The sequence below is a fragment of the Mobula birostris genome, chromosome 16 (assembly GCF_030028105.1).
Source record: "Mobula birostris isolate sMobBir1 chromosome 16, sMobBir1.hap1, whole genome shotgun sequence".
Lineage (NCBI taxonomy): Eukaryota > Metazoa > Chordata > Chondrichthyes > Myliobatiformes > Myliobatidae > Mobula > Mobula birostris.
Genome location: NC_092385.1, coordinates 79,665,430 through 79,681,739, shown reverse-complemented (window position 1 = coordinate 79,681,739; position 16,310 = coordinate 79,665,430). Strand labels below are relative to the sequence as shown.

Below are 16,310 nucleotides of genomic sequence, written 5' to 3'. Positions count from 1 at the left end.
AAAATGCAGATTCTAGAAATCAATTAGAAGCAGAAGCACTAGAAATACCTCACAGGTTGGGCAACATCTGCAGAAGTGAGATTTGTCTAGAACTCACCTGCCCTTGCATGGACACTGATCCTGCTATAAGTTGATATCTGTGCATGTGGATCTCAGCAGTGCTGACCAAAGTAGAACACTTTACAGGGTGTTTCAATCGTAGGAAAAAAGGCTGAATTAATTGCATAGCATGTGTGCTAGTCAAAGCATAAATCTTTCTTGCCACTATGAATGGGCTCTTTACGCTCGCTGTTCCCACTATTTATCCCCAAATTCCACAGCACACTCCTTATGATCTTTTCAGTGACTCCTGCCTCCCCAAAATAATTACCTGTTCTCATTGCCTTTAGTTTTGTAAAGCATCTGCCCTGTCATTGGGCTGCATAATGACCATATGTCATGAAATTTGTTGTTTTGTGGCAGCAGTACAGTGCATAACATCAAAATTACTATGTTACAAAATAAATAGTGCAAAATATGAAAAATGAGGTTGTGTTCGTTGACTTCAAATCTGGAAGAGGCTTTTCTTGAAACATTGAGTGTTGGTCTTAAGCCCCTTGATACCATCTCCTCAATGGTAGCAATGCGAAGAGGGCGCGTCATGGAAGGTGAGAATTTAATGGAATGCTTTGTGCAGTATTTTTAAATCTCCTGGATATTTTGATTATTTATTCTTGTGGCTCTGGCTCTCCTAATCTAAGCAAAAGGCTATCTATGCAGAACATTCATCCTGATTAAAATACAAGTTATTATTACCAGACTTGGTAATTATAATACAATGGTCTAGACATGACTTGCCCTCTCACATTTTTTTTAAAAATAAAGAAATATTTAATGTTTATGAACAACTTAACAAAGCTGGGATTTCAGCTTTCTTAATGAATAGAAATATGGAATTGATTCCTATTGCAGAAATAAATACTAAACCAGCCCTAATCATCAATGTACATCAAAGTGAGAGTTTGACTCCTATGGCTTCTACAATTACCCCAGGAGCCTCTGATACAGCCATTTTGAATGGAAGCAAGAGCAAGGTAATTATTCACATTTCAAAATTAATTGTTAACCAATATAAATTGAAACGACAGAACAGTTGCCTTGTAGCCTGCATCTTTTTAAATTTTGGTTGCATTGTGCATTGCAAATGTCTTCCCTCTGTTCTCAAGAAATCCCCTCATCTGTGTTCGAACATGTTGACTAAGACATGGAATTGACAAAATGAAAAGGGATAGTATTCGCTTGGATGTATAATTTAAGCATTAGTGTAGTAGATTAAAACAATTTCCTTTTTTAGGAGAGTAGAGAAATGGGTTGTAACTTTACACTTAGAGTTGGGATAATGGCATAAAGCACTCGTGCACATGAATTGGAGAAAAGTGGAACTGTGGCCAGTAGGAAAACTTCAAAACTGAGTTTGACAAAAGGGTGTATAGGAATGTATGACAAAAGTAGACAAAAATAAAGTGCAGTAAATATGCAACTTAGTTTGAATGGTGGAATATTGTCAAGGGCTGAATGACCACTTTGCATTCCTCTGTTTGATGATGGGATATTTGAAAACAGTCTGTTTTGCAAACTTTTTTTGAAAGATTTAAATCTAAGATTTAAAACCTGAGCAAGCTTTGCAATCCAAAGGAAGATATTATTTGATCTGAAAGATAGCATAGACATGATGGGTCAATTGAATTGGACTAATAAAATTGAAATTATGATTTTTGTGATTGATTTCCAATTTCTTTCCCTTTTATTCCCATGTAGCCCCTCTTTAAAAGCTATTCTATTGTTTTTCATTTGACATTCTTTATAGAATTTCCTTTGAGTCCTGTCTTTGATCTCTGTTAATTTAAAATTCCTGCTCCAATTCTTAATTTCATATTGTTTTGGAAGGGGACCATTTGACGCATGTCTATACTGGCTGTCTTATCAATTCCATTCTTCATATTTCTTCATTAGCTTTTTTTTCCTTTCAAATTGATAGTTGAACCTAGGTCACTGAAGCTGAGGCAACATCACTGTCTGTTGTGCTGCTTCAACTTCATCATCCTAAAATAATATTTAACACTTCTTTTCCTGCCTCCTATGCAAATTTTTTTATCCACGCTTATTGAATATTTCCTAAAATAGCTTTTGATGTTGGAGATAGAATTCCAAAAGGATCCTTATTAGCATTTACTGAGGTACATTTACCCCGCCTCTGTTCCTATTTTTCTTAATATATCACCAACTTTGTATTACACTTTTGAAATTTTTATTACTATGCCTTTGCATGACCTCATTAAAATTGATATTACATTTTTAAATTGTGATTAAAATGAATTGGCTTGATTGGGACATTGCAGGTTATCAATAGAGTGTACATCCATTTTTGAGTTATCCTCCGTTAGAAAATAATCTGAAATTTCTGAAAGTCTTTCCAACACTTGGTCCATTAAGGGTTTGTTGAAAAAAAGTGGTAAATACAACTAGTTATTTTTAAAGGAAAAGTGTAAATTTTAAAATCAGATTTGATATTTCAGCAGCTACAATTATGTTTAAGGTTGCAAATCCAGAGCTAAAACCTATGAATAAATCACTTGAAGATTCTGACTGTCCACAAACAAGGTATGACATTCCTGTACTACTTCTGATGGATAAGTGTGATTTTTAGCTATTACATCTTAAAACCAATTTGATTAAAACTTTAATATTAAAATTATTTTGTGCTTGATATTCTCTTTATTGAATTTCTTATATCATTTGCTAGGTTCTGCACTTCAGCACAAATATTTTTCCAGTGTCTATTTTTTAAGTTTTATTGCAGATCAACATCTTAATAATTGTTAGCTTGCTTTGAGTATGCAGTTTGTTTCCTTTGGATTGTGCAGAGTTTTGGTCCCCTTGGCTTTGGTGGGGTTCGGGGGGTGGTGGGTAGGATATAATAACATTGAAGCTGGTCCAAAGGAGATTGTCACTATGCTACTTCCAGACATGAGACAATTTAGGTCTGTAATCTTTGGAGTTTAGAAGAATGAGGGGTGACTTTATTTAAATGTGCAGGATCGGGATGGGGTTTGACAGAGCAGATATTGAGATGTTTTTTCTCCTCAGAAGAGTTTCAAATAAGGTGCAGTTATAAGGATTCAGTCATTTAAAACTAGGTTGCATAGAAATTACTTTTCAGTGGATAGTGAATGTCTGGAATTATCTGCACCATAGAGTGGTGAAGGCTAGATCATTAGAAATACTTAAGATGGAGATCCATAAATAATTGAAAGGTAGTGGGATTGATCTGGCACAGAAAAGTAGGTTGGAACAGATCAACCATTATCCTGTTGAATTGTGGGGCAGGGTTGAGGGGCCTAGTGGTTTTACTCCTACTCCTATTTTCTTGTGTACTTGTGAATTTTTAACTTTTAATTGCAGCACTTCTTTTTTCTCCAAATACAATTATCTACATTCATAATAAGGTAAGTCTAGTATGCATTTTGAGTTTTTGGAGAATTGTGGTTTATCATAAGCTGTCTAGCTCATCTTTGCTATTAGTTATAAGAGAACAATGGTAAGAACAGGGTAGTTGTAGTGAAGCTTAAATCATTGGTAAGGCCGCAGCTAGGATTATGTGTTTATGGTTACCGTAATTCAGGAAAGCTGCAAAGATCCTGAAGAGTGCAGAAACTGTTTGTTTGAATGGAGCGAAGGCTCGGAGAAAGTTAAGTTGAGGATGAAGAGGGAGATCTTGGGCTGATAAGATTGCTTGATGGAATGCAGTGAAAACTTGTGGACTTAAGTGGCTGCTCCGTGTGTTGTAATATAAACTGTTATAAGTACTCCGCAGGTGAGGCTGCATGTGTGGAGAGTGTAAACAGAGTGAATGTTTCAAGTCAATAACCTTTCATCAGGATTAAAAGGTTTAAAAAAAAATGGTAGGAAAGATGGGTTGCGACATGGTATAAAGTACAAAAATGAATGTCTGTGATAGTGGCAATCGTGGCACTGAATTATGCAAATTGTTACCAGCTGGAAGAGGATGCTGAAGTCTTGTTGATCAGAGGTGATCTATTTGGATGAAGTGTAAATAAAGGAAGATGGGTAGAAGATAAATGGGAGGTAATAAGTATGTTGGAACTATGAAAAAATTATAGCTGTTGGGATTTTGAAATAGGAAGATGCTGGAAATAGACTGTGAAGAGAGGAAAAACTAAATTGATATTTGTTTAGTTCTTCCTGGATTTAAAATCTGTTTTGTTTTTTTTCCCCTTCCTTATTCCCCTTTATTTTTTTAAAAAAAGATTTGGATCAGCAGATGCAACTACTGAAGCTGATGTGCTGAAATCACTACATGATCCTGAAGTAACTCTTGTGCTGCCTTTTTCATGTGTGTCATACAATACCACCAATCTTGACTTTGCTGCCTACTTGTCTGGAATAATTAATCAAGCTCTATTGAAAGTGCGTACCACTGAGACTGTATTTGACTGTCAAGGAAACCCTGTTAATTATCCTGAGGTCTTCGGTAATGAAGCTGGATATTTTGAAATGGGTCCAGATCAAGGTGATTGTATTTTGGGATGTAGTTCAAACATTGATCTATCCAGTATTTCTGCAAACCAAGAAGCTGAGATACTAAAGGTACTGTGGGCTCTTTGTATACAGGCAAACAAAGGATTAAGATTGTTTATATCTTGCATTGTACTGATTGACAGTGCTGTAGCTATATTTCAGATTCCTCAGTGCGAACTCCTGGGAAATATGCAAAATCTTATTTCTCAAATGCAGCTTGTCCTTTGTCTTCCCTATTCAGAAATTTTGGAAGTGTTCTTTGAAGTGCCAGAAATGTGCCTTTCAATGAAAATTAAAACACATGGTTGTTTCTTCTTTATATCCGATTCTCAGAGTCTTAAAGACTTCAGTTTCTGTTTAAAGGCTGTGTTGAATAAATCTACTTCAAGTTTGACTAGACTTGATTATGAAGAGCCCCTTATGGAAGACTTCATTGTTCAGCTTTTACAGCATCAGCAGCTTGCACTAAGTGACACTGGCATTAAAGGTAGTTTTGCAGCATATATTTTGATCAGCGACAACCCCAAACCATGGGGTTGGGCAGAAGAGACGAATCCTTGTGTTTCACATACTGAAGTGGTCAGTGGTATAGAATTAAAGAACAAGAATACTCTGCACTCTGAAGTTTGTTCGGAGGTTCTTCCAGGGAGAGAAGAAAATTCCAAACCTGTATGTGTACCTTGTCTTCTGATTTTGACAGCTCAACATCTTTATTTCATAAAGATAGATTTCTACATAGCAGCAAAAAAGTGTCTTCATCCTGAAGAGATTGCAGAATGTTCATTTAAGTTGAACAGAATTTCATTAGCTACGTTGCTTTTAAATCCAAAGCATGGGTCCCATACTGTTGAAACAGTGACATTTTGGGATGGTCATGTCCTTGAATTCTTGATTGGATATCAACTTGCAACGGCGGTTTTTTTGCTTCCCCATGAGAAGTTCCACTTTCTACGAATGTTTAATCAACTGAGAGCAAGCTTTCAGGGTGTCAAATCCATTGTAATGTACAGAACTTGTCCGGATCACTGCTACGTAACGAGGCATTCCACGGATACAACTGGTCACTCTCCTGAACCTGAAAGGTAATAACCGAGCAATGCAAAGTTGTTAGTCAAATCTTAAGGTCGATTTCATTTCTCCTCAGCTCTTGGCTGTAATTGCATTTATTTGCAGATTCAGGGTTTTCATCAAAAATTTCAATCAACTCTTTGCCTCCACAGATGCTGCTTTAATCTTCCAGCAGTTTTGATTAAACTCTACATTTCAGCATCTGTAGTTTCTTGTCCCCTTTGACAGTTTGGATCTCATGTCAGCTGTTTAATGAGTCCATTTGGTTGTTTGTAGATGGGTTTACTGCACTGTAGAAAGGGAATGTGTGACTTTTTGCCAAGTGCTCGGTCTTTTAGAGTTGATCAAATTAGGCACAGTAAATCTAATTTTGATATCTGTATAGTGTGAAATCTTAAGATTTTGTATATGATTTAATTGTTGATAAAATATTAAGTGCAGTATGTTGTATTTAATAGATGACTTAACAAACGTGATTTTACACCTAAAATTTGCATTTGGGTGTTAGTGTAACAGTCTGCATATTAACAAGTTTTGTATGTGTAGTTGATAACACAATTAAGTTTATGGCTATCATTGCTTTCTTTTTATTTGTGATGCAGAACATCTAGGGAATGATTTCTTGGTGAAGGGTATTACTTGGTATTACAGCACATTAACATGTAAATGAGAAATAGGCCCTTTCGTCCTTAAGGCTACTATGTCACTTCGTGAGATCATGGCTAATTTCATGTATGACTGTAAATATTGCACATTTCTGTCTAGCAGCACTAACGTTTAACCCTTTGCTAATGAGGAATCGTACTGCCTTTTAAAAGAAAGCTTTAAAGACTTTGTGTTTGACTGGGCTTGCAGGAAGAATTTCAAGAATTTATGGCTTTCCTGTGTGAATATCTTGCAAATAACTCTTTATTCAGGGCATGCTGATATTTTTAAAAATAAAAGGCCATGTTGCTTTTCATAGTGTAATGAAGAATCACAAGATTAAGATTTTAATTTTGCCCGTCCAAATGTCGTTATTATTATGGTTAAGGTCTTTTGTGTTCTTGTTCTTATCATGATAGGTCTTGAAGATATCTTGTAGAAACAATTGAGGCCCCACATTCTATCATTTCTTCTATGGTAACCCCTTAACAGTTTTTGTTACTGATACTTAAATCTAAATTGTGTGTCTGAACATGGTAGTCAATTATAATGGTAGTCTCTCAACAAAAATAATTAACTAGCCAAATGCTCATAGAATATGAAAGTATTTGGGGGAGGAAATTTTTTTTGTTGTAAATGGATTGTAAAAGTGCCTTAATGTTTTATCATCAATTCCTTTTGTTTCCCAATATTTTCATTTGTTTAATTACCTTATCCTGGAGTATAAGTTTAAGTTTCTATCTGTTTATCTCTACAGCAACCAGCCAAAGTTGAAATCAGACTTGGGTCTTTCTCTACAGTATCCTTCTGAGATGTTGCTGCAAAAATTGACTGAAGAGAATCAGTGTCCCTTTCATCTTTCTGCCTCCCCATCTCTCAATTACCTAGCAGGTTTGAAAGGAAGAGCTATTGTGGACTGTTTTCACAACAGTATGGCTGAGGTAATACTTGTACATGATGGGTGTATGTTTGTGTGAACTCCCTCTTTATTATCGTCTCCCATTTGGGCATAGTGAGAAACTTTTCCCTTGGCAGATGTCTGTGACAGGAGGGTATATGTTTTGGGTTAGGGCTAGGAGATTTAGAAGGGATTTGAGGAAGAATTACTTCACTCTGTGACAGTTGAAATTTGGAACACTGCTAAGTCTTACACAACATTTAGGAAGTACTCAGATGAGCACTTGAAAAGCTATGTCATTGTAAGCTACCGGCCCCGTGCCAGAAAATGGGATTAGTATGTTTAGGTAATAGGTAGCAGCATGGATAAAGTGGTTCAAGGGCCTGTTTACTGTGCTGTATGACTGATTAGAAGACACTGGACTTTATCCATTCAAGGACTTTTGGCTTAGCAAGTTGAGCCAACGTTCTAGTTGTAGGAGGTGAAGGTAACCGGCCTTGTATCACTACGTTACAGTGTATGTAAAACAGTGGATCTGTTTGGACAGCAAACACATGGCCATACATGAGAATAATTATATGCATTAGAATTCCCGTTTGTTCACTAGAAATTAGAATAACTCTGGAACCGACTCTCTTGAATTCATATGCTAAGAACTTTTGTGGATGTGCCTAAATCACATTTTTTTTTGATGTTTTTGTTTAACAGTGTTTTGTTTTGATTTTGTGCTACTCCTGGTGATTTTCTATTATTGGATTTAGGTTAAACTAAAACTAAATTAAAATATGTGTGGTACTGAGTGTTTTTTTTTTGCTAATGATTGATTAGTATCCAAAGCTAACTGTATTCATTATTTAATACCTCTAATATTGCTAGATATTCATAAACCATTTTTCAGAATTTTTTTCATAACTTTGAGCAGTTCAATTTTTTTTACCTTGTAGTTTGTATAATTATAACTCTAACTTTGAAATGTCAATCTATTACCTAGAATGGAATTTTGGTTAGATAATAAATCATAGTAATTTTGCATTTTGATCTAAAGCAAAGTTGAACCTGGAATACTTGTGTAGTAAGAATGACAGTAAAAATGTAATTTTCAATAAGGCTATTTATGATGGGTAAATTCAAAACTCATTATTGCTTGCTGACTAAAGCCAAAGTGGCATGTCCTTTTATTTTAAGTTTTCTCTCCATGTTGCTTGATTATTCTTGTGCTATTACAGGTTGAGAATGAAGAGCTACGGTATCTAATTTGGTCTTCAGTTATATTTTACAAAAGCTCAGAGCTTGAAGTTACTGCCTGCATAATGCTATCTACCAAAGCATTGTATTTCGTGTTGGATGATAGTATCATTAAGCTTGCTGATCAAACTGGTATGGCTAGTTTGTTTTTGATTAAGTATTTCTTTTTGTCTGGAAGCAATTATTTTACCCTTTTGTGATTGTTAATAGTAGTGTTCTTCAACAAGGAATATTAAAATTTCAATAAGCAGGGAACGTGTATGTGAAAGGTTGTAGGGAAATCTCGTGGGTTATCAGTAAAACTGCTTGGAAGCAGGATGAACAAACTCGACTAGCTCTGTTATAGTCAATTTTAGAAAACCTAGCACATTTATTTTTCAACATAGTCCCCACCTACATGTAGACACTTAGTCCAGCGGTGGTGGAGCATACAGATCCCTTCTTTGTAGAAGTGGGCCACAGCAGGGGTGATTGATAAGTTCGTGGCCTAAGCTAGAAGGAGATGTGTTATTAACTTCAAACTTCCTGCAGCATCGCTCAAAGAGTTGAACTGCACGTGCGTGTAACGAGAGTGGCATAACTCATCTCCTTCTACCTTAGGCCACAAACTTATCAATCACCCCCACTGTGGACCACCTGGAGGTCCAAGGTGGGGACTATGTTGAAAAATAAACGTGCTAGGTTTTCTAAAATTGACTCCTGCTACCTTAGACCATGAACTTATCAATCACCCCTCTTATTTTGTGGAGACTTTTGAGTACAGGATATTGATCTTTATGAATCAGGAAATTAAATCTCAGGGTTGTATATGGTGACATGTTCTTTGATAATAAAATTTATTTCAAACTTTTCATAATTGGTTTTATGCTTTTTCATCCTTCAGGTCTGCTGTTTCTCAACCTAAAAGGCAGATTGTTCTTTAGCATGCTGCCCAATTTCCAGAAAAGGAAGAGTCATGCCCTATAATTTTCCAACTATTTTTGGAAATAGGAATTTTTTTTGTTGAAGTGTTAGCCAGGTATTTTGAGAGCTACATAACCCTTTATTGGCTGTGGGTGAATTTTTGGAGTCAGTAATATGGCACTAAATTAGTGAGAGAATTGTGGTTAATAGGTTCTGGTTAATCTGAAAAGTTGTTGGTACATCTTGTGCTTTAATAATTAAAATGTTAGGAACTAAAAAGGTGTGTGAACTTTATTGTGCCACATGGAAAAAATATGGAAATTGAGGACCATACTTAAGAAAAAGGAGCAGTTTGGATAGTGGGGTAATAAAGAAGCTGGAAATAAAGAAGCTGCTTCCAAGGACCAGCATGTAAGGATTAGTGAATCTTGCTCTCTTTATCTCTTGTGTAAATAAAAGGAGCTGGTAAAGGAAATATGAAGATATCCTAAGGGTTTTGATAAATTATGGGAAAGTAGAAAAATTAGCAGTAGAGAAAGAAAGCACTTAGTTGAGAGAAATATGAAGCAATATACTAGATGGGAGAGTATGGTATAGAATTTATCTAAAAAGGACGAGTGGGTTGAGAGTTTTAGGGCAATAGATAAACTTTTTTTTCAGGTTTGCTTAACTTTTAAACTGCATCTAGGCATAATTTAAGTATTGTGTGATATTCTGGGCATGGCACAATGGGGTGGGGGGGGGGGGGGAGTACCAAACATTAAAGGGATTCCAGAAGTATTTATTACAGAGCTTGTTTGTCCTGCAAAATCAGGCAATTCAATGGAAATCAGAAAGTAGCATATTTTTTCAGGGGTTTTATAACCATGAAAGATTCTGCGATGGTAATTAGTAACAATCCCAGTGGTAACAAGGAAGCATAGATTTGGGGATTGTTCACTGGAAGAATGATTAGTGTTTTTTTAGCAACTTACTAGAATCTTTTATGACTTTTGAGGTAAAGATTCTAAAGTTCAACGTATCCAAGTTTTCTTTAATTGGATGTCAATATTTCCACAAGTGTTGTAGGCCAAAACTTATTTCTAGAGCCAATTTCAAGATTTTTTAAAAACCTCAAATATAACTCAACTTGTAGAGTTATAATCACTTTTTAAAACTGACGTGGTTGTATTAACTTGATTAGACTCATCTTTTGAATAGGAATTTTAAAGATAACCTTATCAGTATTTGGTGACAAACCTTCAAGATGGGAAAAGTACTTGTTGGTTAAAATAGGTTGGGAGTGTAGCGGTGGAGAGATAATGCCCTTTCTCAAGTTGGAGTGCTAAGACCTATTGGATTAGCACTGATATCATCTCAAAGTTGGCCAAGTTTAGAACCTTAAAAGTTGTGCATTTAACCTCAATGTCAATTTTGGCAATTTGGGTTAGTCTCAGGAGATGTTTACCGATGAAAATAATGTGAGCAATTAATTTCTATCAAAATGTTAAGGGGCCTCTGCTATAAATGATTTCACTTGGTCTTTGCAAAAAGCAAAATTATATTAATATTATGTAATCACTTATATTAATATTATGTAATCACCTTATTCTTTTAATGTATAATATTTAGACTTTAAAATAATTATGGAAATGTAAGTGTTCCACAAGCTGTCAATAACATTTCAAGGGCTGTTACATAAATTTTTATCAGGATATTGGAGTGAAAAGCCATCTTCAAATTCTGAGCAGAGTGGTTTGCTCTTATCGTTCTGCTTTGTCCTGAAATTAAATGATCTGCACTCCATACACTTGGGCCTTTTTGATCAATACTTCCGCATCACTGGTGAGTTGCCACTTTTAATTATAACAAGCTGCTGGCTTATCATCTACGTGCCTATTTTAAGAATGGAATAACAGGAAACTTATATTCTGAATCTCATGGCTTTTTGGGAATAATTTTGTAAAACAAATTGTTGATAGTTTACTATGCATTGTTCTAATTGACTTATTTGTACTAAGAACTAGGAGCTTTTGGCAAAATTCCACTTCTTTTGGGTTGTAATAGAGTTGCTAACCTAGAGTTTAGCTTTTGTGTCTGGGCCAACTCATTGAAAATTATTATGCTAATCCCATAACTGAGCTCTTTCCAGTGTCCATTAGAAAGTTGTGATGGACAATACTCAGAAATTTTTCAGCTAACCCTGTTCTGATAATCCTTGTGGTTCTTTATGAAGGAAACGTTTCTAATTTTAAGCCAGTGTTAAATCTCCCATTGGTCTTTATGGCTCCAGTGAAAATAATTCTAGGTTTTTAATAAATTTTTGTCTCAGTCTCTTCTACTTTGTGTTCACTGTTGGGATTAGGTATGTCATTTTGTAGCCTTTCTGTGAACTGGTAAAAGCAATGCTGTGAAGATAGCTGCCAGTAGTATTCTTGCTTTATTTTTATTGAAGGACCAAATGGTTCCCTAATTATATAGTTGTTACTGCCATTCTTTCTTGGTTATTCAACAAAATGTTCCCCTGAAAGCTCCAAGTTCTGCGCTAGGAATGATTGCGAATGTTCAGAAATGGAGACTGAGACAGTGTTCATATGCAGACTATCATTCATCCATTTTTTTTTTAGTCATAGTCATACTTTATTGATCCCGGGGGAAATTGGTTTTCGTTACAGTTGCACCATAAATAATAAATAGTAATAGAACCATAAATAGTTAAATAGTAGTATGTAAATTATGCCAGTAAATTATGAATTAAGTCCAGGACCGGCCTATTGGCTCAGGGTGTCTGACCCTCCAAGGGAGGAGTTGTAAAGTTTGATGGCCACAGGCAGGAATGACATCCCATGATGCTCTGTGCTGCATCTCGGTGGAATGAGTCTCTGGCTGAATGTACTCCTGTGCCCACCCAGTACATTATGTAGTGGAGGGGAGACATTGACCAAGTTGGCATGCAACTTAGACAGCATCCTCTTTTCAGACACCACAGTGAGAGAGCCCAGTTCCATCCCCACAACATCACTGGCCTTACGAATGAGTTTGTTGACTCTGTTGGTGTCTGCTACCCTTAGCCTGCTGCCCCAGCACACAACAGCAAACATGATAGCACTGGCCACTACAGACTCGTAGAACACCCTCAGCATCGTCCGACAGATGTTAAAGGACCTCAATCTCCTCAGGAAATAGAGACAGCTCTGACCCTTCTTGTAGACAGCCTCAGTGTTCTTTGACCAGTCCAGTTTATTGTCAATTTGTATCCCCAGGTATTTGTAATCCTCCACCATGTCCACACTGACCCCCTGGATGGAAACAGGGGTCACCGGTACCTTAGCTCTCCTCAAGTCTACCACCAGCTCCTTAGTCTTTTTCACATTAAGCTGCAGATAATTCTGCTCACACCATGTGACAAAGTTTCCTACCGTAGCCCTGTACTCAGCCTCATCTCCCTTGCTGATGCATCCAACTATGGCAGCGTCATCAGAAAACTTCTGAAGGTGACAAAACTCAGTGCAGTAGTTGAAGTCCGAGGTGTAAATGGTGAAGAGAAGGGGCTCCCTGTGGAGCCCCAGTGCTGCTGATCACTCTGTCGGACACACAGTGTTGCAAGCACACATACTGTGGTCTGCCAGTCAGGTAATGAAGAATCCATGACACCAGGAAAGCATCCACCTGCATCACTGTCAACTTCTCCCCCAGCAGAGCAGGGCAGATGGTGTTGAACGCACTGGAGAAGTCAAAAAACATGACCCTCACAGTGCTTGCTGGCTTGTCCAGGTGGGCGTAGACACGGTTCAGCAGGTAGACGATGGCATCCTCAACTCCTAGTCGGGGCTGGTAGGCGAACTGGAGGGGATCTAAGTGTGGCCTGACCATAGGCCGGAGCAGCTCCGGAACAAGTCTCTCCAGGGTCTTCATGATGAACCTTCATGATCATACAAACCTTGTTTGGATTTGATTAACAAGTTGAAAATGTCATCACTGTAACTCAGTATTTCACGATTAGTAAATTTCTTTTCTGATATTAAAAAAATGCATATGCTTGGTACGTGTTTTGGCAAATTATTTTCTCCTAGACTTTGCACAGACCTCAGACTTTTTATTAGAAATTTTAACTGGAAATTAGCTATTTTACTTTTGTTATAGGTCCATCTGCTGAACACACAATTGCTTGCCTGACCAGGGACAGTTATACAACACATACATTTGTACAGCAGTTAATGGCTGTATTATCTTTGTTGGAACGAACACCTTCGCCGGAGCCAGTGGAGCTGGACTTTTATACAGAATTTGGAAAGAAAAGCACAGGTACCAGTGGTATGACATAGTTTACTTTTTGCAGTATTTCAATTCAAGGTTCTGTAGCATTGTCATACCTGAAATCTGCAATCATCCTTTTTAGTTGACCTTTTCACTGGTTCTCACAGTTTACCTGATTTTACTTCTAATGTGTCTTACTGCACTGCATTTAGTACAAGTATATGTGCATGCAGTATTTATTGCCAGAAGCATTTGGTTAACTGATACCTTGTTAGTATTACCTTTGCAAAGCCAGTTTCTGATAAATACAAAAACAGTAGATTGCAATGAGAATGTCAAAACTATTTGAATGAAATATTTGTCTGATGAAGACTCGGGTAAATGGGATTTAATGCCGAAAATGATACACAGATCTATTTGTTTTCCATTATAACATATGTAATTAAATTTGTAATACTCTTACTAAATGTTTATTTTATGGACTGGTTGTATTCTCCCCATATTTTGTGTATGTAGATAACATCATTGTTTTCAGGTTCACATCTGTTTGGTATCTCCAAAGCAGTAGATGCCATTTTTTTTAAAACATGGTTCTGCCAAAGCTGCCCTTGAACCATCAATAAGGAGGGTAACAATGCTTAATGCAGTATTTTTCTTGATGTCCCGGCATCTGTTTCTTAGACCATTACTAATAGGCCTGAAGAAGGGTCTCGACCCAAAATGTTGACTGTTTGTTCATTTCCATAGATGTTGCCGGACCTGCTAAGTCCCTTCAGCATTTTGTGTGCATAACTAATAACCAATTGAATATGTTCTTTTGTTTCGTACATTATGCTTCAACCAAGGCACATCTTTTTATGAATCTTCCTCCTTAATAACTATTATATTGCTACAGTCATTGGTAGCTCTTCCTATCATGAAAATTTAATATAGCACAATAAAATAATGACTGAAAAGTGCTGTGTGGATAGTAAGACACTGCTTAATTCAAATCTGCACTAACCTTGTGAGCAGTCTACCTTTCAACTAAATTTGAAATGGTTAGTTGGATGCTATAATCAGATCAAGGAGGTTAACTATAAAGACTGATTGCAAGTTTTAGGAATGGGAATGATACACAGTGGTCATTTGGATCCTATAATCAGACCGGGTTGAATGGTGGAGCAGACTTGGAGGCCGGGCAACATGTGCTTTTTTTTTTTGGTTTTGTTTGCAAAACATGAATATCCCAGGAATATTGTTAACATGCATGATTCTATTCTGAACAGGTCAAATGGAAAATTATGAAATTGTCCACTCCAGTCGAGTGAAATTCATTTATCCTAGTGAAGAGGAGGTTGGTGATCTGACATTTATGATAGCAGAAAATGTTCAAGACCTAAATAGTCTCCAAACATCTAACATCCTCTTGTATGTTTTGGCATTTCAAGTAGAGTCTTTGGAGAATTCTTTATATTCCTGCAAGTGTTCTTTGCAGCCTAAAACATTAATTTTGACAAGCTATGATATGCTTCTGTTTGAAGAAGATTATGTTAGTTATCCATTACCAGAATTTGCAAAAGAACCACCAAAGCGGGACAAATACCAATTAACTGATGCTAGAAGAATTCGCGATCTGGATCGAGTGCTCATGGGTTACCAGACCTATCCACAGGCCATCACTTTTGTGTTCGATGATGTACAGAATCGGGATCTCTTAAGCAATATGATGCTTGACCATTTTGAACATCCACTTAATACCTGTTCTACAGATAGAAGAAGTTGCTGCAGCATCAGCGATGAAGTTCAGTGGTGTCTCTTTGTAGCCAGTCCTGAAAGTCGTGAAAGGCTGATTGCATTGCTTGCTAGACAGTGGGAAATTCTTTGTAGCAGAGAACTACCAATTGAACTTACAGGCTAAAATTGTTGCCAAGAGTGTCCAACAAACCATAAATGTTATACTGATCATGAATAATTAAATGTACAGCGCTCCTGGGGAATTTGTAAATACCATGGGAGTCATTCAAGTTGTTCCTTTGATGTCTAGGGCTTTTAGAGTTTATTTTTTACATTAACATGTAAAATAATGTGTAACATAAACTGATGCATCCTGCTACATTGTGCAATGTAAACTCTACATAAAAGGTCACTATTGCATGTTATGCTTGAATGTTTTGAAATATAAAATATAAACTTTGTATTTAATGGACAGCTCTCTAATCTGCTGCTATGATTTGAAATAAAGTTATTGGTCTTAAATAGTTTTTAAACAAAGAGTAACCTTAAGCTTACTGCATTTTTAATATTATTACATAGTATTGCAGAATATAAAAGAACGCCTGTTTAACATGTTTAGCTTGATCTATTCCACTTAGTATTCAGTATGATATGGTAAGTTGGATCAATGCCAGCCAGCTAGGTTGCTTTTGTTACATGTAATGGACTAACTGTAGTGTTGTTGAGATCTAGAAGGGGACTGCTGGCTATGGACACGAAAACTACTTTGCCATTATTGTTTTAGAAAACCAAAGTACTGCTTTGCAATGCAAGTACCCTGCAGATGCACCTGCTATGTTTTGTACACTTGAAGGGCTTGATTCAATGCATTGCAACTGTAGCTTGATTGAGCTAAAAGTAGTTTCTGGTGGTAATTTGCCAAACAAGGTGCCTGAAATATCATTGATGTCATCCTAAATGGATATAACTAATAGAGCAAGATAGCAGTTGAGGAGGTTGTGCCTGTATCTCCTGTCATGTA

General features: G+C 36.6%; 1 protein-coding gene across 9 annotated transcripts in view; it reads left to right on the top strand.

Annotated features, from left to right (window-relative positions):
• nisch (nischarin) overlaps positions 1 to 15,811 on the top strand; it is a 71,929-nt gene extending 56,118 nt beyond the window's left edge. For 2 of the 9 annotated variants that reach the window (XM_072280967.1, XM_072280965.1), the window contains 8 exons: positions 952 to 1,073; positions 2,576 to 2,640; positions 4,308 to 5,660; positions 7,049 to 7,232; positions 8,416 to 8,566; positions 11,030 to 11,161; positions 13,460 to 13,630; positions 14,842 to 15,811. In XM_072280967.1, coding sequence (XP_072137068.1) covers positions 952 to 1,073; positions 2,576 to 2,640; positions 4,308 to 5,660; positions 7,049 to 7,232; positions 8,416 to 8,566; positions 11,030 to 11,161; positions 13,460 to 13,630; positions 14,842 to 15,473 — 2,810 coding nt within the window. In that variant the 3' untranslated portion in view covers positions 15,474 to 15,811. Of the gene's footprint in view, positions 1 to 951; positions 1,074 to 2,555; positions 2,641 to 3,441; positions 3,486 to 4,307; positions 5,661 to 7,048; positions 7,233 to 8,415; positions 8,567 to 11,029; positions 11,162 to 13,459; positions 13,631 to 14,841 lie in introns of those variants that run through there. The other 7 variants (XM_072280966.1, XM_072280968.1, XM_072280969.1 and 4 more) reach the window with 7 other exon arrangements.
• The last annotated feature ends 499 nt before the right edge of the window (positions 15,812 to 16,310 follow it).